Source organism: Scyliorhinus torazame, chromosome 9 (assembly GCF_047496885.1).
Source record: "Scyliorhinus torazame isolate Kashiwa2021f chromosome 9, sScyTor2.1, whole genome shotgun sequence".
Taxonomy (NCBI): domain Eukaryota; kingdom Metazoa; phylum Chordata; class Chondrichthyes; order Carcharhiniformes; family Scyliorhinidae; genus Scyliorhinus; species Scyliorhinus torazame.
In genome coordinates this window covers 151,316,560-151,339,409 of record NC_092715.1, presented here as the reverse complement: position 1 = coordinate 151,339,409, position 22,850 = coordinate 151,316,560, and the positions used below count along the sequence as shown (strand labels likewise).

Sequence of the window (22,850 nt, the reverse complement as noted above, 5' to 3'; positions counted from 1 at the left end):
CTGTGGAACTCTTTGCTGCAGAAGGCCGTGGAGGCCAATTCACTGAGTGTCTTTAAGACAGAGAAACATAGGTTCTTGATTAATAAGGGGATCAGGGGTTATGGGGAGAATGGGGATGAGAAAATATCAGCCATGATTGAATGGTGGAGCACACTCGATGGGTTGGATGGCCTAATTCTGCTCCTATGTCTTATGGTCCTACGCTGCTGCTGATGGCCCACAACACTTCATGGATTCCCAGTCTTGAGATACTAGTTCTGTTTGAAGTCGATCCCATTTAGCACGCTGGCAGTGCCACACAACACGATGGAGGATCTAATAATGGTCTTTATTAGTGTCACAAGTAGGCTTACATTAACACTGCAATGAAGTTACTGTGAAAATCCACTAGTTGCCACACTTTGGCGCCTGTTCGGGTACACTGGGGGAGAATTCTGAATGTTCAATTCACCTAACAGCGCGTCTTTCGGGACTTGTGGGAGGAAACCGGAGCACCCGGAGAAAACCCAGACACAGGGAGAATGTGTAGACTCTGCACAGTGACCAAGCGGGAATCGAACCTGGGACCCTGGCGCTGTGAAGCAACAGTGCTAACCACTGTGATACCGATATCCTCAATGTGAAGATGGGGCTGTGTCTCCACAAGGACTGTGCGGTGGTCACTTCTACCGATACTGTCATGGACAGATGTATCTGCAGCAGGTTGGTGAGGATGAGGTCAAGTATGTTTTCCCTCTTATTGATTCCCTCACCACCTGCTGCACACTCAGTCTAGCAGCTATGTCCTTTGGGACCCGGCCAGCTTGGTTTGTGGTACTACAGAGCCAATCTTGGTGATGGACATTGAAGTCCCCCACCCAGAGTTTATTCTATGCCCATGCCACCCTCAGTGTTGGCCAAGTGGTGTTCAACATGGAGGAGTACTGATATATCAGCTGATGGTGGCCGGGGCGTAGTAGTCAACGGGTTTCCTTGTCCATGAAGCCATGAGATTTCATGGGGTCCAGAGCCGATGTTGAGGACTCCCAGGGCAAATCCTTCTCGACTGTATATAACTGTGCCACCGCCTCTGCTGGGTCTGTCCTGCCAGTGAGACAGAGACAGGACATACCCAGGAATGGTGATTGCGGTATCTGGGATATTGTCTGCAAGGTATGATTCTGTGAGTATGACTATGTCAGGCTGTTCCTTAACTAGTCCTTTTGAATATTACAACCAATGGATCCGACCTGTCTGCCTTCAATCCTACTTTTTTCCCATTGATGATCGCTCTACATTCGTCCCTTTTTATTACCTCTGCATTTCCTGTTATTATTGGGATGGTATTAGTGTCCCACACTGTGAAAATTGAGGGGAAATATTGAGTTAGCGCCTCAGAACTTCTGTGTTCCTCACTATTAACTCCCCGGCCTCATCCTCCTAGGGACCAACATTAAATTTAGATCCCTTTTATCTACTTATATAAGATTTTGCTATCGTTTTTTATATTTTGCGCTCTCCTCTTTGCCTTGCTGGTGATGTCATTTTGCCAGGCATGGAGAGCTATCCTCTTCTTGTCGATGAGGTCTTGGATGGTGTGGTCATTCTCGTTGAACCAGCCTTGACATTTCCTGGCGTTGTAGTCAATGGTTTCTTCACAGCTTGAGATGATGGCTGCCTTCAGCTCTTTCCAGTTTTCCACCACTCCATTAGAATAGAATGGACACTTTGGAGATTATGGAAAATATACTGTTGGAAGTCCACTGGCATGTTTGGTTCCTGAAGTGGCTCCATGTTGATCTTTTTTCTGAGCTGTTTCTTCATCTTCCGCTGCTTCTGATGGAGTTTGATGGAGATAGAGGAGCAAACGAGTAGTGGTCTGTTCAGCAGTCATCTGCACTGGTCATCATTTTGGTGATGAGGGCATCCTTTTGTTTTTTGAGTCAGACGATGAAAAAGCCAATCATATGCCAATGCTTTGATCATGGATGTTTCCAGGAAGTCCTAAACTTGTCTTTTTGGTGGAACAGCGTGTTAGTGATGACAAGCTGGTGTTCCGTGCATTTGGTGAGCAGAACCCCATTGGAGTTCCAATTCCCAACTCCTTCCTTTCCAGATTTGGGAGTCCTTTCCAACCCTGGTTTTGAAGTCCCCAAGGACTTCCACTACCACCATGCTAATTTTGAACAAATCTAGCAACTTAAGACTGGGTGACCTTGAGGCACTGTGAGCCATCATCAGAAACAGAGTTGTAATCAACCACAGTTTAGAAGCTCATGGCTCAGCATATCCTCCACTCTTCCAGTCAGCCAGGGGATCAACCTTGGTTCAATAAATAGTGCAGGAGAGCAGCACTAGGTTATCCAAAATTGAGGTGCCAACCTGGTGAAGCTACAACACAGGACTACTTCCCTGCCAAACAGCATACGTGGCAAGTGATGGAGACAAATGATTCTGCATTAGATCTAAGCTCTGCAGTCCTATCACATTGTCATGAATGGTGTTGGACATTTCAACATCTCACTGGAGGAGGAGGCTCCACAAATATTCCCATCCTCAATGATGGGGTGCCCAGCACATCAATGCAAAAGACAAGTCTGAAGCATTTGCAACAATCTTCAGCCAGTAGTGAATGATCCACACAGCTTTCTTCAGAAGTCCCCATGATGACAAATGCCAGGCTTCAATCAATTCGATTCACTCCACGTGGTATCAAGAAATGGCGAAAGGCATGGATACTGCAAAGCCTATGGATTCTGACAATGTCCCAGTAATAGTACTGAAGACTTGTGCTCCAGAACTTGCCGTGCCTCGAACCAAGCAATTCCAATGCAGCTACATGGAACACTGCCCAGGTATGTCCTGTACAGAAAAAGGACAAATCCAACCTGTTCAATTACTGCCCCATCAGTCTATTCTCGATCATCAGTAAAGTAACAGAAGGGGTCATCAACAGTACCATCAAGAGGTACTTTCTGAGCAATAACCTGCTCATGGACGCTCAGTTTGGTTTCCGCCAGGACCACTCAGCTCCTGATCTCATTCCAGCCTTGGTTCAAACATGGGCAAAAGAGCTGAACAGCAGAGGTGAGGTGAGAGTGATTGCACGTGACCAAAGCAGCATTTGGCCGAGTGTAACATCTAGGAGCTTTTACAAAACTAGCATCAATGGGAATCAGGGAGAAAACTCTCTGCTGGTTGGAGCCATACCCAGCACAAAGAAAAGCGGCTGAAGGAGGTCAATCATCTCAGCTCCAAGACATTACTGTAGGAGTTCCTCAGAGCAGTGTTTTGGCCCAACCTTCAGCTGTTTCATCAATGATTTTCTTTCCATCCTAAGGTCAGATGTGGGGATGTTCGCGAATGATTGCAAAATGTTGAGCACCATTTGCATCTCTTCAGATACTGAAGCAGACCATGTCCAATTGCAGAAAGACCCAGACAATATTCAGGCTAACAAGTGACAATTCACATTTGCATCTCACAAGTGCCAGACAATGACCATCTCCAAGAGAGGATCTAACTGTTGCCCCCTGACATTCAGTGGCATTACCATCACTGAACCCACTATCAACATCCTGAGGATTACCATTGACCAGAAACTGAACTGAACTAGCCATATACATTCTGTGGCTACAAGAGCAGAACAGAGGCTTGGAATTCTATGGCAAGTAACTCGCCTCCTGACTTCATGTTAGGAGTGTAATGGAATACTCTCCACTTGCTTGGATGAGTGAAGCTCCAAACTCACTCAAGAAGCTTGACACCATCCGGGATAAAACTGCCCGCTTGATTGGCATCCCATCCACAAACATTCACTCCTCCCACCACCGATGCACAGTAACAGCAGTGTGTACCATCTGCAAGATAAATTGCAACAACTCTCCAAAGCTCCTTTGACAGCACCTTCCAAACCCACACCACTGTCATCTGGAAGGTCATTGGAAACAGATAAATGAGAACACCACCCCCTGGAAGTACCCCTCTAAGTCACACGCCTTCCTGACTTGGAAACATATCGCCGTTCCTTCACTGTTGCTGGGTGAAAATCCCTCCATAACAGCACTGTGGGTGTACCTAAACAATAACAGTTCCAGAGGCAGTTCATCACTACTTTCTCAACGGCAATTAGCGATGGGCAATAAATGCTGACCTAGTCAGTGGGGGCCAAATTCCAAGAATAAATTTAAAAAAACTTAGCTTTGTCATTTACTGTATTCGATGCCTGGTCAGGTTTACTTTGACTTAAAGAATAAATGTAATTATACAAATTTATAATACAGAACTACACTACTGTTAAGACATCTGTACGGAAACCTGCAGTCTGAGTTCCTATTGTATAAACAAGGTCTGAATAATGCTCCATACATCAGTGCATTTGTCAAAGCATAAAACACACAGAAACCATTATAATTCACAGCCACTAAATGAGCGTCTCCTGATGTCTAGGTTTCACATAGGTGTGGTCAGTTGAAATTGATTGTACAACTAAGTGTTTGGATTTTGCCTAAAGTTGAAAGCAGTACTGTGTATGTGCTGATAGTAAATATGTGCATCCACAATGGCACTAGTTTCAAGGAAAATAGCAATAAACAATTGTTTCATTAACAAATAATCTCTTTTCTAATTTCAGCCTTTTCTCTTGCAATGCTATCAAAGGAAGGTAAAGCTCGTAAGAACACTCTTCATGTTGCAACATTTTACCAGTATTCCAAGATACCTTTGGTGCAAGTGGTATGGGGTTTATGCATCGCTTCTATACTCTATAACCATTGTATTAACCAATATCCAAAGTAACTCAGCACAGCCTTCAAAATATCACACCAGATAAGACAGCATCTGTGAAGGGAGGAACAGTTATTGTTTCAGGCCAATGACCTTCCTTCAAGTTCTACAGAAATTTAATTGACCTGGAACATTCGCCCAGATCTTGTGTCTGAGGAGAAATGGAGGCACATCATTAAGATCTGCATTCAGCCCAATGGCAAGCAAGTGTAATGGTTTTCCTAGCTTCCCCTGCCCTCTCATCACCAGCAAGGCCGAGGATCCAGGGTGGACAGAGGGGCAAGGGGTGCAGGAGTAGGAGCTGGAGTGGCAGTGATTTGTCTTTTTTTTTTTTAAACAGAAAAACTGTATAACTAATATAATTAGCAATATTACTTAATATGATTGTCGTCTGATTTTTAAAAAGCCTGGTTCAGTATAACAAATTGTGATTGAGGACAGGATATTTGATTGAAGTATGTGATTACTGGTTTTTTTCAATCAATCTTTGTGGTATCTATATTTACAAGTATACATTCATAACTGCAATTCGGAAAAGAAAAAGGAAATGGAATCAAGTGTGCTATGCTGGAGTTTGGCGGGTGGGAGGGAATGATGTCAGAGTGCCAGGAATGCAGAGCAGGGGATATCAGGGGTGCAGGAATGTGTTGACACTCCTGCTGAATTAAAGGACTACAATCCTGAGCAGGCAGTACACCTGCCAGGATCAGCCCTAAATGTTTCAGTGCAAATGCAAGTGTAAGCACAGGGCAATCAGTCCAAATTTACATGCCAACTGGTCCCAGCAGGACCAGTCACGTGGGCCCCCTGAGCCATTTCAAACATAAGTAGGCTCCTCGGAAGTTGCAGTGGTATTGCAGCCCTTGATAGTGACAAACTTCAAATGCTATTGTGTCATGGGAATGTCACTTTAACAAATGTTTGTCTGCTCAAGTGGCTGCAGTGATGTCAGAGTGTGGGTGGAGCTGAGCTCTGACTCTGCTTTTTACTTTCGCTTTAGGCTGTTTGATACAGGGTGTGGTTAGTTTCGTTTTCAGAGAGTAGAGCTGCAGTGAAAGCCAGCAGATGTGCATAGATCTCTCTACAAGCTAAAGTGTGTTCATTTGGGTGATTTCAGAGTGATAACTGCTCTCAGTAGAGAATTTAAACCTGATCTTGGTGTTAAAAAGGGTCTTTTGTCTTCCGGATGTTGTTTGGGAATTTATTAAGGGTTATCTATAAAGTACTGTATTCCTTGGGGATTTATTGGTGTTGATAGTTGTTAAGATGTTTACTGTGGATTTATAGAGTGTTAACTGGTTTCATAAATAAACAGTTTTAATTTAAAAGTACTGTAGATTTCTGTTGTATTACACCTGCAGAGTAAGCCCGTGTGTTCCCCATAACCACAATCTATTAAAGGTTGTGGGTCAGGTGAACTCCATGGTATACTTTGGGGTTCTCTAAACCCTGGCCCATAACAATTGGGACACATGGGGCGAGATTCTCCGACCCCCCACCGGGTCGGAGAATCGCCGTGGGCTGTCGTGAATTCCGCCCCCGCTGCCCGCCGAATTCTCCGAAGGGTGAAAAGTCGGCGGGGCGTCAATCGCGCCGCACGCCTCGGAGAATGGCATGGGTGGGCGCGAGGCAATGGATTTCGGGGCTGCCGATATTCTCCCATCCGGATGGGCCGAAGTCCCATGGTCACGTCGACGTAAATCAAAACACCTTTCAATCGGCGTCAACCAGTGCTCAAGGTTGACGCCGACCAGCGTGGAGGTGGGTGACGGCCTGGGGGGTTGGCCGCTGGAGAGGTGATGGCGTGGCCGCAGTCTGTATGTGTGGGGGAGAGGTGTGTGTAGGGTTGTGTGAGTGTGTGCGGCAGGGGGGTGGGGTGGTTAGAGTGGGGTGGGCTCCGGGGGAGTGCCGGGAGGGGGATGAGTGCCGGGGACGGGAGGATGACTGCCGGGGAGGGGGGGGGGTCCGTGCCGGGGAGGGGGGGGGGGGGTCCGTGCCGGGGAGGTGGCCGGGAGGAGGGTCCGTGCCGGGGAGGGGGACGGGGAGGTGCGTGCCAGGGAGGGGGACGGGGAGGTGCGTGCCGGGGAGGGGGACGGGGGTCTGTGCCAGGTAGGGGGGGGGGAAGGGGCGGTCCGTGCCGGGGAGGGGTGGGGGGTGTCCGTGCTGGGGAGGGGGACGGGGAGGTGCGTGCCGGGGAGGGGGACGGGGAGGTGCGTGCCGGGGAGGGGGACGGGGAGGTGCGTGCCGGGGAAGGGGACGGGGAGGTGCGTGCCGGGGAGGGGGACGGAGGTCCGTGCTCGGGAGGGGGACGGGGGGGGGGGGGGGGGGATCCGTGCCGGGGAGGGGGACGGGGAGGTGCGTGCCGGGGAGGAGGACGGGGAGGTGGCCGAACCGGGAATGCAGGAGGAGACTCCGGATGAGCCGGGAAACCGTGGCACACATCTGCCACCTGCTGGCACATCTGTCACTGCGTGGCACTGGCGGGGGACACCCTCTCACTCAGGGGGGGTGGTTAGAGTGAGTTGCATAAAGGCCCTGAACCTTTATGCAATGGGGTCATTCCAGACACCGAGTGGGGACCTGTCCGGCATATCGCAGACATCGGTGCATCCTGGCAGTGACAGACGCCCTATATGCCATTGCACACCGCTACATCCGCTTCCCTGTGGACCGGGCCAGCTAAGATGCCCGGGCCGTGGGCTTCTCAGCCGTGGCCGGGTTCCCCATTGTCCAGGGCGCGATTGATGGGAAGCACGTCGCAGTGCGGCCACCTGCAGATAACAGGGCCGTGTTCACCAATGGGAAGGGGACCTATTCGATGAACATACAGGTGGCCTGCGACCACCACATGATGATCCTGCACGTCTGCGACCGTTACCCGGGCAGTGTACACGACTCATACGTGTTGTCGCATTCATACATCCCCAGCATGTACAAGGGACGCCATCCCCGGCTGAGGGGCTGGTTGCTGGGTGACAGGGGCTACCCATTGCGATCGTGGCTGATGACGCCTATACGCAATGAGGCGGAGAACCGCTACAATGATGCCCGTGTAGCGACAAGGGGAGTGATAGAGAGGCGCTTTGGCGTGCTGAAGATGCGTTTCAGGTGCCTGGACCTCTCTGGGGGCGCCCTCCAGTATCGGTCAGATAGGATCGGCCGCATCATTGTAGTGTCCTGCACAACATAGCCCAGCAGAGGGGCGATGTGCCGCAGGCAGAGGACGGCGGAGTGGAGGAGCAGCAGGAAAAGGCGTAGTCCTCCCAGATGAGGGGGATGGGGGCAATGGTCAGGGCAGACGGGCTAGACATGGGCAGGTGGCTGTCCACCGTTACTGGTTGGGCCAGCGGGCACGGGACAGGCTGATAGACGCCCGCTTCCCTGACTAGATGGGCGTGGGAATCGGGTAGTATGGCCACAGACCGCACACCATGGCAACACCCGACCACCCATACCCCCCACCCATCCACCCACCCAGCACTCTCACCCCCCTCCCCAACCCCACCCACCCCACCCGCATGCACCCCCCCCCCATTGCCGATCCACCTGCGGCACAACGGCCGGGCTCACACAGTTGCCGGTGGACGCGTGTCTATTTCAGGCCATGGAGGATGATGACAACCCGCTCTGCGATGAGCTCCTGGCTCCACATCGTTGGACCATGGCTACAGTACTACCATCCACCCAGACCATCCCTGCATGCGGCTGTGACACTGCAGCGCACGGTCCCGTCCTCTGCCCGGGGGGGGGGGATGTTGATGGCGGCCCAGGGAGAAGGGGGCAGACTCACCTGGGGCTGAGGTAAGTCCACTACTCACACACACACTTGCGCTCAACGTACATGACAGCCCCGCACGCTTTGGACAGAGCACAAAGGCAGCTTCTGTAGGTGTAACATTGACTTTAATAACGAAAGGAGTTCATGCACGTGCCCTAGCCCCTAAAACTCATCTGTGCCCTGCACCCGTGCAAACTTACTCAGTGTCTAATTGTTTGGCCTTAGGGGCCCTTTGACTACGCCTAGGTGGTTCCCCAGACGGTACAGCAGAACTGGAGGTGGACTCCTGTGATTCCTGCCCTCTGACACGGGATCACTTTGGCGGCCGTTTCCTGGGGCGTCCTGGCCTAGATGGGCCAGGCTGCGGCCCGGGCGACTGGGATGGCGAGCTGCAGCCTGTCCTGCCAATTGCCCACCAGATGCACCTGGGACGGAAGAGGGGGAGCCCGAGGTGTTGAGGTGTTCCGGGACCTCCCCTACAATGGGACCCGGAACGGGCCCCAGCACCTCCTCCTCCCTCGGGGTGCCCGATGGCTCCCAGGCCTCTACATGGGTGGGGGATGCAAACGGACTGGCAATCCGACGCCCCCCCCCCGACATCTGGCGCTGCCAGTCCTGGAGGCCCGTGCTAGTATCGACAGGGGTCTGCAGGTGTGCAGCCATGGAGCTCAGGGGGTTGGCAAACCCTGTCTGTGACTGTGCGACGCCGGCTCGCACATGGGCAATGGCGCCGATGCCCTCAGCGATGGCCTGCTGAGACTGCGCCATGGCCTGCAGAGACTGGGCCATGGCCTGCAGAGACTGGGCTATGGACTGCTGAGACTGGGCCACGGAGTTGAGCCCCTCTGCCATCTGCCGCTGGCTCATGGCCTCCTGTGAGAGGGCAGCCATGTCCTGGGCCACAGACGGCGCTTGCACGGAAAGCCCCAGGCCTCGCAAACCGCTCCCCATATCTGACACCGTCTCACCCATTGCCTCCACCGCGGACGCCACCCGTGCGGTGTCGGCCTGGGTGGCATGCATGACCGGCACCACTGCCAGCTCTTGGACGCGGGTGGGCTCCTCCACCTGCGACTGCAGCCACCGCAAGCTGGCCGTCACCCTCTTCGCTCGTCCCAGGTTCGGTGGTTGCTTCGGACCTATGGGTGGGTGTGGTAACTCCAGGAACCCGGGATCCATCTGGGCGGCAGATATTCGCATGCGCCGGGCTGCCCTCCGACCGCCCGGCCCCTCTGCTGCTCCTACCTCCACCTGCTGTACCGGGACAGCTGTGTTGTGCGCACCAGTGAGTGTACCAGGCGCCTCATCACTAAAGTGCCCAGCTGAGGTGAGCATCTCTGCGATGGTGGAGGGTGTTGGTGACAGCAGTGGCGTTGTGTCGTGCGCATCGTCCGACTCTTGAGTCCATGGCACTTTGGGGTGGCAGTTCGTCTCCACCCATCCAATCTGTGTCACTGACCTGTATTTCAGTTTCCTGGGTAGGGGTGTCCTGGGTAGGGGTGTCCTGGGTTCTGGTTTCGTGGCTCGGCTGTGACGGAGGCCTGTGGCTGCCCCTCTCGTCGCTGGGTGGCACACGCCTGCGTCGACGCACCCGCATGAGACGGGGGCGCCGTCTCCCTGTTGCTCCAGGTCTCTCCGTCTCCTGTGGTCTCCGAGGGGCATCATGCGGGCGTCGCATGCCAGAGGGTCCGGGTCTCTCCGTCTCCCGTGGTCTCCGAGGGGCATTGTGCGGGCGTCGCATGCCAGAGGGTCCGGGTTTCTCCGTCTCCCGTGGTCTCCGAGGGGCATCATGCGGGCGGTCTGCATCTGCGGGGATGGGTGCCTCGACGTTTGCTCCTGCGATACACAATGAAGCATGCATGGTTAGACACGCAGGCAGTGATCAGGTGATATGGGGGAGGGAGGATATGTGGGAGGGGGGATATGGGGGAGGGGGGATATGGGGAATATGGATATCGGGCGGGGGCTCACCCTGGCTGCCCTGACGAGGTCGTTCACCTTCTTGTGGCACTGGGTGCCTGTCCGTGGTGTCAGGGCCACTGCGCTGACGGCCTCTGCCACCTCCCTCCACAGACGCCGGCTGTGGCGTGGGGCGACTCTGCGGCCGTGTCCGGGATACAGGGCCTCCCTCCTCTGCTCCACTGCGTCCAGGACGCCTCAATGTCGCGGGACTGGAACCTCGGGGCTGAGCGGCGGGCGGCCATCCGGTCGGGTCTTCTGGTCGGGTGGGGGAGCAGCGCGTCTTATGAGCCGTCACGCCGTGCGGCGTCATGAGCCAGCGCGGATAGCATCACGTCGCTGCTAGCCCATTCCTGGCCGGAGACTTTGCGACGTTTGGGGCGGCGCGATGCAGGTGGGATTTGCGCCGTTTTGGGTGCCGGTCGGCGGACAGCGTGCCGGTATCGGAGAATCCCGCCCATGATCTGGGACATTAACACTTTCTCTCTCCACAGATGGGCGGCAATGGCAAAGTGGTATTTTTACTAGACTAGTAACCCAGAGATCCAGGGTGATGCTCTAGGGACCAAGGTGCAAATCCCCCACAGCAGATCATGATATTCGAATTCAATTTAAAAAAAACATGAAATCATTTTTGTCATAAAAACCTATCTGGTTCACTAATGTCCTTTAGAGAAGGAAATCTGTCATCCTTACTTGGTCTGCCCTACTTGTGACTTCACATCCAGTGGTTAACCCTTATATCCTCTGAAATGGTATGCAAGCCATTCAGTCCAAGGGCAATTCGGGATGGGCAATAAATGCTGGTCCAGCCAACGATGCCCACATCCCAGGAGAGAATTAAAAAGCTGAAACTACATCTGCTGAGGATTTCCAGCCTTTTCTGCTTTTATTTCAGATTTCCAGCATGCACATTATTATGCTTTAGTTTCAGATGAATCAATTGTGTGAAGAATTGGGAAAAATTAAGATTAAAAAATGAAAAAGAGAATTGATCAGGGCAGCTGGCTGAAGGGGGTCTTGATATGCACATTGACATACCAATGAGAAAAGCAAGTGTTTACTTATGTGACTCGGGGAAAACAATGGTGCACAGAAGAGGTGTCTTCAAAATGGAGAGATAAGGGAATTGACACTTGAACGTTAAAAAAAACTGGGTCAACATGGTGGGTAACATCAAATGGAAAGAACAATATATCCATAGCACAATAACTGGAAAAAGAGAGACAGTAAACAGCTAACATCACAGCCTCACCAAGCAGCAGAAAGCGATCTCCGCTGACAACTTATTGCAAAAAGGCAGTCGGTTAAAATCCAAAACACGAACCAAGATTGCGCCTTCGCTGAAACTGAAGACGGTTTTCCTGAACGTGGACACATAACCTGTGAATGGTAACTATCTGCTGGATTTGGCTCATAAGAGTTGGATAATATTGAATGTTGTTTGGGAACAAGGGGCATCTCAGAGTTCAGGACATGTAGGTAGTTGTGAACAATGGGGCAACTTCATGCAATACTGTGTGTGTATAGCCATCAGTGTAGTTAAGTGTATTGTTGTAGTGTATTAGAGTCCTTCTGGTCTGTATTTTTCTTTTAAGTTAATAAATATTCTTTATTAATTGATCACAAAGCAACTGGACAATTCATCCCTGGTCTGTATTTCTTTTCTCACATTATATCAAATTGAAAATGTCCACTACTAAAAACCAGTGTTCCAATTTACCCTTCTGAGTTTTGGAATAATCTTGCATTTAACATCAGCGGGGTTCGTAACATTTGACAAAATAAAACAATAACGAGAAATAGACGTTAATCAAATCTTTAAGAAGAAATTTCTCAGATTTTCTGTGAATACTTCCAATTCAAATGTAATTTTGTACAAAATTACAGCATTGAATTGGAGAAAAAAGTGAATTTATCACAACTGTAATTTTGATGACAACAAATGAGAATTCACTGTTACAAAAACCGATGTATTTAAAGTGCTAACAGTTGAAAACAAGTAATGCCAAATGAATATAGCTTAATAAGAAAAAACAGTTGAACAGTTGGCATATTTGCCGAATACATAAAAAGGGACATTCATATTGATAATGTGATGGTAAACAACAATCTAAAACATATGATTTACCTTATAAATTGACTATATACTGGGGATGAATTTTCATGCGGGTTTGACAAATATCCACTGAAGTGCAATGGATGAGATGCAAAAACCCTTATTGCAGTACGGTGATTCATTAAAAGTAACAAACTAAATGTTATAGAGTATTATTATACATCTTATTTAAATCCATTGCTGATGTCATCAGTAAGTCCTGTGACGCCATGAGTTGTTTGTTGTTACCCATGTATATTCACATTTAACTGCCGTTAGTACTGATTCTTTTCAGTTAGTTATTTCGATGTTTAACTATCTCCTCCCGTTTTTGAGTTCATACTGTATTTTAAACTTTGTTATTTTTATATATGAAAGATTAACTTTCACGTGTTTTGACTACCTTTCGGTGGCCAAGTTACCACACAAAATTATCTGTATTTATTAACAATTAACATTTACTCCCGCATGATGCAAAACCAACATTTTTGCAAGTTACTGGGATCTCTTCCTCCTGATTTGGGCAAGCTTGGACTGCATGAAGACAAATTGAGGAATGTGATGAGAACGGATGGAGCAGAAGTTTGGAAACATGCAAGCCTCCTGTGTGTGGTGAGCCCTTCCCAGAAGGGTGGAGGATGGAGTTTGTGCAGCATGATAGACAGGATGGTGGTGACATGAAAGTATCTGTGAGGCAATCAATGTTGTTAAGTGTCCCCAGCTAATGTTGTGCGAGCTCCCTTAAGAGATGAATAGTGAAGCCCTTTGAGTGCATGACGCTATGATCAGAGTATGATATTGGCTTTGACAGAGTCATCCAGACTCAAAACGTTAGCTCCCTTTTCTCTCCACAGATGCTGTCAGACCTGCTGAGATTGTCCAGTATTTTCTGTTTTTGTTTCAAATTCCAGCATCCGCAGTAATTTGCTTTTATCTATGATCTGAAGGTTAACTTACACTGGCTGAGCAAATGAGATCATCCTCTTCCTGCACTAGATAGCGTTGCGGAGGCCAATGCCAGCCACATTGACCTGATTTTTTACATCCCCCCATGCATGGAGAGGGGAGGCTGTTGTGTTTCCTTGATCCATCCCTTGGGTATAGCACATCCCAGTATTGGTGTACTCATATTATAAGAACTTCAAGGGAGTCATGAGTAAACCTCAGGGCAGCTCCCTTCTTCTGCTGCTGGGCAGACAACTCTACAAGCCTCCTGAGGACACCCGAGCTGCAGTGAAATGTGTGCTCGCATGTGTTTAAATATGGCACCCAGACCTTTGACCCCTGGATAACAGTATAGGGGGAGGCAGTGAAGTAGTATCATTATCGCTAGACTAGTAATCCAGAGACCCAGAATCATGCTCCGGGGAGCCAGAGTCAAATCCCGCCATGGCAAATGGTGAAATTTCAATTCAATAAAAATCTGGTTAAAAGTCTAAAAGGTGATCATGACACCATTGTCGTAAAAACCCATCTGGTTCACTAATGTCCTTTGGGGAAGGAAATCTGTCGACCTTACCTGGTCTGGCCTACATGCGACTCCAGATCCACAGCAATGTAGCTGACGCTCAACTGCCCTCAGGGATGGGCAATAAATAAATGCTGGCTCCACCAGTGACGCCCACATCCCATGAGCAAATGAAAAAAAAATAGAACAACCAAATCGGTTTCCAACTCACCAGGCAATTCAGAGAGATACTCACCTGTGCATAATTAATGAATTTACGAGTGCGAGATCGGGTGCAATTTCCCGTCACTCTGGCTGTGGGAACCGCCCGACATGGTGCTTTCAGAAATAGAAAATTCCACCCAATAGGTTAGATACTCAAAAGCATTATATGACCTACAAATCTAAGATTATGCCTCATGATTTTATTATCCAGCATTAAAAAAAAACGATATTCCATTTGTGACAAATTCACCAACTGTCTTTCACACTGCAACATTACTTAGAAAAGTACAAGTAGCATTTAAAAACCTTCATCTGACTCATTACGCAATCCATTAATGGAATAAACACCTGAGGATATCAGATTCTCTTTCATAAAATTATTAACCCTTTGTTAATTTCAATTTGCTCCGATGGGGACAGAGAGCCATTGTTAACAACTGCAACAAGACTCATTTCTCTTGTTAAAAGATGTCTTTGATTTGTTGCTTTTATGACTCTTTTGGCTGTGTGTCAACTGTGCCTGAAACAATGGGCTGGTCATCTTCCGAATGGCTCAGCACCTTTTCTGAAGCGTGAGCCACTGCACATTCTTGGGATTCGCCAGTCCTTCCTGAAGAATGTTGCTTGCTTGTTTGATCTTCATTTGAGCCAAAGGCTTCGTCGGATTTCAAAAATTTAACCTCAGAGTTCAGATGGTTATATTGTAGGTTTTTGGGCTTCGGGTCGATTGATTGATTTTCAAGTTGAACACATGGACTTGTAGTGGAACCACTAGAGATCCGTGCAGGTTCAGATTGTTTCAGAAAGGCCTGATCTCCAGTACAAAGCTAAAGCAAAAATATTAACGTATCAGAACAAAAAAATTAGAAAAGCAATTTGTTACAAGTTAGTTTTTGTGATGGCAAAACATCTGCATTTCTTCAACATGCACAAACTCTTATAGCTATATTTTTACAATTGTGTCTGAATAATTACAGTAGAAATTCATGTCATGTTGTTTGAGTTTAAATAACTTTTGTTCATGTAATGAATAGCTACTGAATTCCCAAACTCGACTTCCCCTCTCAACATTCTCCCACCTTGCTTGGCCTACAGAGTGTTAAGAAGATGGCTGATGTTAAATGCCATGCTATTCCAAATACCAGAAGCAAAACTTGAATTAACTGTATTCAACTGTGTTTTGCAATTTGATATAATGTGAAGAAAGATTTGAAAACTAGAGAATGATATCCAAACATTTTGGCATGATTTTATACAAAACAAATGTTTATTAAACAATACACAACAATGAAGGCAACTAGAAGAACACAAACTAAAATATGGCTATACATAGTATCCCTAACTTTACCCAGTCCCAAACACTTTTATTTCACTACCTTCAAACTTCTTTCCAAACTTCCACATCTCTATAAAAAAATCCAGTAACAGTTACCATACCAGGCAGTTATATCTCTTTGAGGTTGAACAAAAAACTAACTTTTCATGACAGATGTCCTTCACAGACACTGTTTGCTGGGAGTTAAAACAGCTCTTCTGGCTGAGTTCTCAAACAGTTACCTTGTATAGGTTGAATGCATCTTATATACAGTTTTTCCCTTATGATCTTTCCTTATCTGAACTAACCTCTTCAGAAGTCAAACTGAATCATCTTAATTTCATGTGTCTACCTTTCAGAATATAAATGCAAATTTAGCCCCTTGTCTCCTCCTTTGAACTCCAACGCCTTATTCAAACCCTTTATGTTTGGTCCCCATTGCTACCAGCTTGTTTTAAGTAAACATGTTTTCGCAGTGTTGCAAGGCTCATCAACATATCAAAGTCACTAATTCCATTAACCTAACCAAACTGTTCCTGCCTTTAAGCAGCCTATATTTTTCAATACTTTTTAAAAACATTTCAATTTATTAGATTTCCCTGATATTTACAAGTTATTACAACTTTCCTGAGAGTGCTGTTGTTATTGTCAATTTCATTGTGAATCTGTACTCAGAAGAAACATATGATTAACAATACCTCTGCAAACAAAACCGGATTTATTTGCTAGGTGCTCTGCAAAAAGTTATTCATTCATCCATGAAGGATACATTGGTGAAGAATGCCTCAACTGATCCAAACATTTGTTGATCAGTGTTGAAAACCTCCATATTAGAGTTAAGCCATTATAGACTCGATACCAAGTTAAATCAAAACACGAGTGAAGCTAACACATCAATATTTGTACCAAAAACAGAAAATATTGAAAGCTCACATCAGTCTTGAACAGTGGCAGAATGAGAAAAGACAAGTTAATACCAACAGACACACTCCATTTGACAATGGCCAGGGTAGCAAAGCCATACAAAGCTTGAAGATCCATCCTTACACTCTACTTGGTCAACTAATCTGGTAGAGGGAACTACAATCTTCTGGTTGAGTGAAAGGAAAAACATATAATTGACTGTTGTCCTGATAACTGTCAAACAATATGCATGCTTTTGTTAATCAGGCTGAGGTGTGCCTCTTCGGTTAACTAGTCCACTAATATTTACTGCCACAGTTTATACTTGAATAGCAGCCACTTGTGAGGTTAGCAGACGTCCGTGAAACTGGAGAAGGAAAATATTGGTAGAGATAACTACAGAAAAAATTCAATTAAACATTTTTTTCTTTTTACAGATACTTGCATATTTGGCATTGTTTTCAGGAATTTTCAGATTTCCAAGAAACGTACAGCACTGAAGGAGGACATTTGTCCTGATCCCTGATCTTTGAAAGAGCCTTCTTTTCATCTCCATTTCAGCTCTTTTGTCAATTATTCCAAATCTGGTCTTCTAGTACTGATATCCTACTAATTGAAATCATTTCCCATCATTTACTCTACCAAAACCCCTCATATTTTTGAACAACTTTATTAATCTTAATTTCCTGTACTCCAAGCAGAAATGGGTAATAAATACTGGCCTAGCAAGGATGCCCACAACCCATGAATGAATAAGTAAAAATAGCCTCAACATTTACTTTTTCCTTCTGTCTGCATGTTGGTTATCATGGAGTCATTGACTGTTACAATAGGAATAGTCTCAAAAATGAGGTGTATTACTTCACCTTTTATTAGAGCTACAGAACTCCTGGAACAAATCAATTTTGTTATGAAGCACCAGAGAACACATAAGCCAATGTAGCTAACAGATTGAATGATAAAAATAAGTTTCTCAAAAGCTTTTAACGAGACTAAATTCTGATCCCTCATATTCAGTCTAGTCTCTCTGCAGAGTAATTTAGGGCCCTTAAAAGAAGGTAACATGAAGATTAATTGCTGTGAAAAGTTTACTTTCACAGAAATGTAAGGATGTTGGGACTAATGTATTTATAATTATAGATGGATTTACATCATTAAATCAAGTTTATCAATGAAGGGAGGCAGCATGGTGGCATAGTGGTTAGCACTGCTGCCTCACGGCGCCGAGGTCCCAGGTTCGATCCCGGCTCTGGGTTACTGCCTGTGTGGAGTTTGCACATTCTCCCCGTGTTTGCGTGGGTTTCGCCCACACAACCTAAGGATGTGCAGGTTAGGTGGATTGGCCACGCTAAATTGCCCCTTAATTGGAAAAATGAATTGGGTACTCTAAATTTTTCTTTTTTAAAGTTTATCAATGAAGTAATGTGACACTTCTCTGACAATCAATTACATGAAGGTTAGTTAAATACCAACAAGAATATGTCAAATGCCTAAATAAATGAGGGACCAATAATAAATAACAGGATCTAATGTTATTGTAATAATGCATTTTGATCAACTTATAGATGGCAGCTTCCAGTACATTATGGGTACAGTTCTCTTCAACTATAATACACGAAACATTTATCCTGACTAAAATATACCCTTTGACCAACGTTGCCAGAACAGATTAATTGGTACTTAATCACATTGTTGTTTGTGAGATCTTGCTGAACACAAATTGGGTACTGTTTATCTCCAGCATGTAATTAGTTTTCTTTGAAGTACTTTAGGACATCTGTGGACATAAAAGGTGCAATGTAATTACAAGCTCTTCCTTTAAAAATTGTAATCTTTATTCACCTGCATAACCTGTGGTGCTTCTGGTGATATTTTCTCTTTGGTTGATTCAGCTCCTTGTTCTTGCTTATCCTTGCCAACTGTGGATGACAACTGAGGTTGTCCCATAAGACCAAAGTCTGATTGGTCTATTCCAGCCATGACGGCCAACTTCCCAAGGCTGCAAAATATTTATATAGTGTTGAAATAAAGTACAATATAACTCGAGCACAAAATCTATTATTCTGTGGCTAGAGCGGCTTCAAGGCAGAACACCCACCACCCATGTGATACCACTCAGAACCAATCATGTTTTCCTTGCTCAACAACTTATAGGGCCTTTAACGTAATAAAAATGTCCCAAAGTGTTTCACAGGAGAACAAAACAAAATAAGATACTGGAGTCACATATGGCGATTTTAGAGAGTTAACCAAAATTTAGATCAAAAGGGTAGGTTTTAAAGAGTGTCATAAAGGAGGAAAGTGAGTACGGTGAAGGGAAGGAATTCTGGTGCTTTGGACTGAGGCAACTGAAGGCATGGTGACCAGTGGTGGAGTGATTAAAATCAGGGAAGTTCAAGAAGCTGGAATTATATGATTGGATGATGTCACTGAGGCAGCATGTAAGTACAAAATAAGAGGGTGCCAAGGATAGATTGTTGGAGATACCATTGATAATGATGTAGAGGCACAAAGAGAAAGTGTTGCAATTGACACTTTGACTACAATTAAATAGATAAGAACAGAGCCAGTTAAGAGCCATCCCACTCAGCACCAGACAACAAGGTCTTTGAAGAGTGGTTGTAGGTATCATATCTGTGATTGTAGTAGTAAGACCCAAAGCCAGAGTTTTCAGATTTCTCCAGATATTTTGTTAGCTTAAATAAGGAGGGTGTTGTTTCTTGAAGCTTGGGAAAGGAAACCAACCAGTCCTGGTCAAGCGATTTTGGAAGGACCTGGTCTTGGCAGTCAGTGCCACATTCAACAACTCCCACTCATAGCAACTCCATGTTGGAAGAAGTTCAATGGCCTCAGCAGATAGTCAAGATAAAGGAGAGTCAGAGCTTGGAACACGCCCTTCAATAAGAATCCTTTATATTTGCAGTCACTTTGCTATCATTACATTCCTTTTTTATAAGTTCAGTTGTCCAGTTAAAAGGTTAATAAGGATTAATAAGGAGCTGCCCCAAATAGTTGAGTGGCAGCTATCTGTCAATCTCCTGAAGCCTGATTGGCAGGCAAGAGGTGTTGATTACATAATTTGAAGCTTAACTGGTGTGGGAGTCGGCTCAAGTAAAGAACGTCAAAGTGCACTCAGTGATATTTGCGCTCGAGCATTAGGATCTGCATCCTAAAGGACATTCATGGTCACCATTAGATTTTTAAATTACAGATTTTTATTGAATTCAAATTTCACCATCTGTAGTAGTGGGATCCGAACCAGAGTCCCCAGGGCATTACCCTGGGTTTCTAGTTTACTATAATAATAATATTTTATTGTCACAAGTATGAAGTTACTGTGAAAAGCCCCTAGTCGCCACATTCCAGCTCCTGTTCGGGTAAGCAGGTACGGGAATTGAACCCGCGCTGCTGGCCTTGTTCTGAATCACAAACCAGCTGTCTAGCCACTGAGCTAAACCAGCTGCAGTGACAGTACCACTACGCCACTGCCTCCCCTCAATGGGAGGGCTATAATTAGTAACAACAAGGACAAGCAAAGAAGAGCCATAGAGAATTGGACTTAATCTAATATCAAGCATCTTCCAAAGCATTAATTTAAAAGGAAAAGTCATGAGAGGAGAACTCAAAGCCTTGGTTTGCTCCTCTTGCTCAATGTGGAAGGCCAGAAACAGTTCCAGTGCCCGGGGCCAGCCTGTGTGTAGGAAGTGTCTCCAGCTACAGCTCCTGGAAGCCCGAGTTTCAGAGCTGAAACGACGGCTGGAGCACTGTGGACCATCCGTGAGGCGGAGTGTGTCATGGATAGCACATATACAGAGGTGGACACACCACAGGCTCAGACCCCATAGGCAGGAAGAGAATGGGTGACCACAAGCTAGAGCAAGAGAGCTAAGTAGGAAGTGCAGGGATCTCTTGTGGCTATTCCCCTGCAAACAGATATACCATTTTGGATACTGTTGAGGGGAATGACCTCTCATGGGAAAGCAGCAACAGCCAAATTTGTTGCACCACGGTTGTTCTGCTTCAGAGGGGAGGAGTAAAAAGTGTGGGGATGCAATGGTTATAGGGGATTTGATTGGAAGGGGAATAGATAGGTGTTTCTGTGGCCACAAACAAGACTCCAGGATAGTATGTTGCCTCTCTGGTCCTAGGGTCAATGATATCTCGAAGCGGTTGCAGGAAATTCTGGAGGAGGAAGCCTTGGTCGTGGTACACACAGCTACCAATGACATAGATATAAAAAGGGATTAGGTCGTGAAAGCAGACTATAGGGAGTTAGGAAGAAAGTTAAGAAGTGGGATCTCAAAGTTGGTGATCTCAGGATTACTACCAGTGCTACGTGCTAGTCAGAGTTGAAATAGGATATATCGGATGACCACATGGCTAAAGAGATGGTGTGAGAGGGGGGGTGGGGGGTCAGATTCCTGGGGCACTGGGGCCAGTTCTGGGGGAGGTGGGACCTGTCAAAACTGGACGGGTTATATCTGGGCAGGACCGGGGCTGATGTCCTTGTGGGGGTACTTGCTAGAGTGGTTAGAGAGTATTTAAATTAATATGACAGGGGAATGGGAACCTATGTAAGAATTCAGAGCAGGGAAAATCAAGAACAAGAGAAAAAGTCAGAAAGGAGATTAAGTGATAGACAGAAAAATCAAGGGCCTGTATCAGATAATGACACTGTAAAAAAAAAAAAAAAGAATAGGGACAGGACAAGGAACGTTAAAAAGACTAGCCTTAAGGTTGTGGACCTGAACGCACGAAGCATTAGAAATAAAATGGATGAATCAGCTGCGCAGATAGATGTAAAGGGATATGGTATCGTTGGGATTCCGGACACATGGCTCCAAGGTGACCAAGGATGGGAACTAAACATTGGGGGCTATTTAGTTTTTAGGAAGAATGAAAGGAAAAGGTGGGGGAGTTGCATTTTTGATTAAAGAAGATATTGATACAATATTGAGGAATGATATTAGTACAGATGATGTGGAATCTGTTGCGTTAAGAAATATCAAGGGGAAAAAACATTCGTCGGTGGTATACAGATCACCAAACTGCAGTGGTAATGATGGGAATAGCATTAGCCAGGAAATCAGAGACGCATGTGATAAAGGAACATCTGTGATTATGGGTGACTTTAATCTGCAAATAGATTAGGTGACTCATATTAGTCACAGTACAATAGAGGAGGAATTTTTAGAGTGTATACAGGGTAGTTTTCTGGACCAGTATGTTGAGGAACCAACAAGGGAACAGACAATCTTGGATTGGATGTTGTGCAATGAGAAAGGATTAGTTGGCAATCTAGTTGTGAGAGAACCCTTGGGGATGAGTGACCATAAAATGGTAGAATTCTTCATCAAGGTGAATAGTGAGGTCCTGAACCTCAATAAAGGTAACTATGATGGTATGAGGCAACTGAAAGGACAGCGGACAGGCAATGGCAGGCATTCAATGAACGAATAGATGAACTCCAAAAGTTGTTTATTCCTATTTGGCGTAAGAGTAGAAAAGGAACTGTGGCCAAACCATGACTTACAAGGGAAATTATAGATAGTATTAGATTCAAAGAAGAGGCATACAAATTAGCAAGAAAAAGCATTAGACCTGAGGACTGCGAACAGTTTAAAATTCAGGAAGGGAAGACCAAGGGATAGATTAAGAAGGGGAGAAAACACATGGTCATGGGCGGAGAAAGCAGCCATCTGGGATGGGCTAGGTATAGGGTGGAATTAAAGGGGCGGGAGTTAAGTGGGAAAGATGACAGATGGGAGAGAGGATTGGAGGCATAAGCCTCCGGTAAGGCTGGTAGCGTGGAAAGTCCGGGGACTGAATGGGCCGGTTAAAAGGTGGCGGGTGTTCGCGCACCTCAGGTGCTTGAAAGCAGGGGGGGGGACTTTCTGCAGGAGACGCACCTCCGTGTGAAGGACCAGGTTAGGTTAAGGAAGGGGTGGGTTGGGCAGGTTTTTCACTCAGGATTTGATTCGAAATCGGGGGGAGTGGCGATTTTAATGAGCAAAAAAGTGGGATTTGTGAGTGCAAAGGAGGTGAGAGATCCGGTTGGGAGATATGTGATTGTGAGTGGGGTATTGGAAGGGGCACCAGTGTTGATAAATGTGTACTCCCCAAACTGGGATGGTGTGGGTTTTATGAGAGTTGCTGGCAACGATCCCGGATTTGGCCACGCATCAGTTGATCATGGGAGGAGATTTTAACTGTGTCCTAGAGCAGAGGGTGAATAGGTCAAGCCCCAGGTCGATGAATAGGGTACAAATGGCGAGGGAGCTGGGGGGTTTATGGAGAGGATGGGTATGGTGGATCCAGGGCGCTTTCAGGACCCAGGGGGAAGGGAGTATTCCTTCTTTTC

At 46.5% G+C, this 22,850-nt stretch overlaps 1 protein-coding gene across 6 annotated transcripts in view; it reads right to left on the bottom strand.

Annotated features, from left to right (window-relative positions):
• Positions 1 to 14,456: 14,456 nt before the first annotated feature.
• Positions 14,457 to 22,850, bottom strand: part of cep78 (centrosomal protein 78) — a 152,506-nt gene continuing 144,112 nt past the window's right edge. For 5 of the 6 annotated variants that reach the window (XM_072516631.1, XM_072516633.1, XM_072516632.1 and 2 more), the window contains 2 exons: positions 18,332 to 18,488; positions 14,457 to 15,098 (listed from right to left, as the gene is read on the bottom strand). In XM_072516631.1, coding sequence (XP_072372732.1) covers positions 14,760 to 15,098; positions 18,332 to 18,488 — 496 coding nt within the window. In that variant the 3' untranslated portion in view covers positions 14,457 to 14,759. Of the gene's footprint in view, positions 15,099 to 15,516; positions 16,857 to 18,331; positions 18,489 to 22,850 lie in introns of those variants that run through there. The other variant, XM_072516636.1, reaches the window with a different exon arrangement.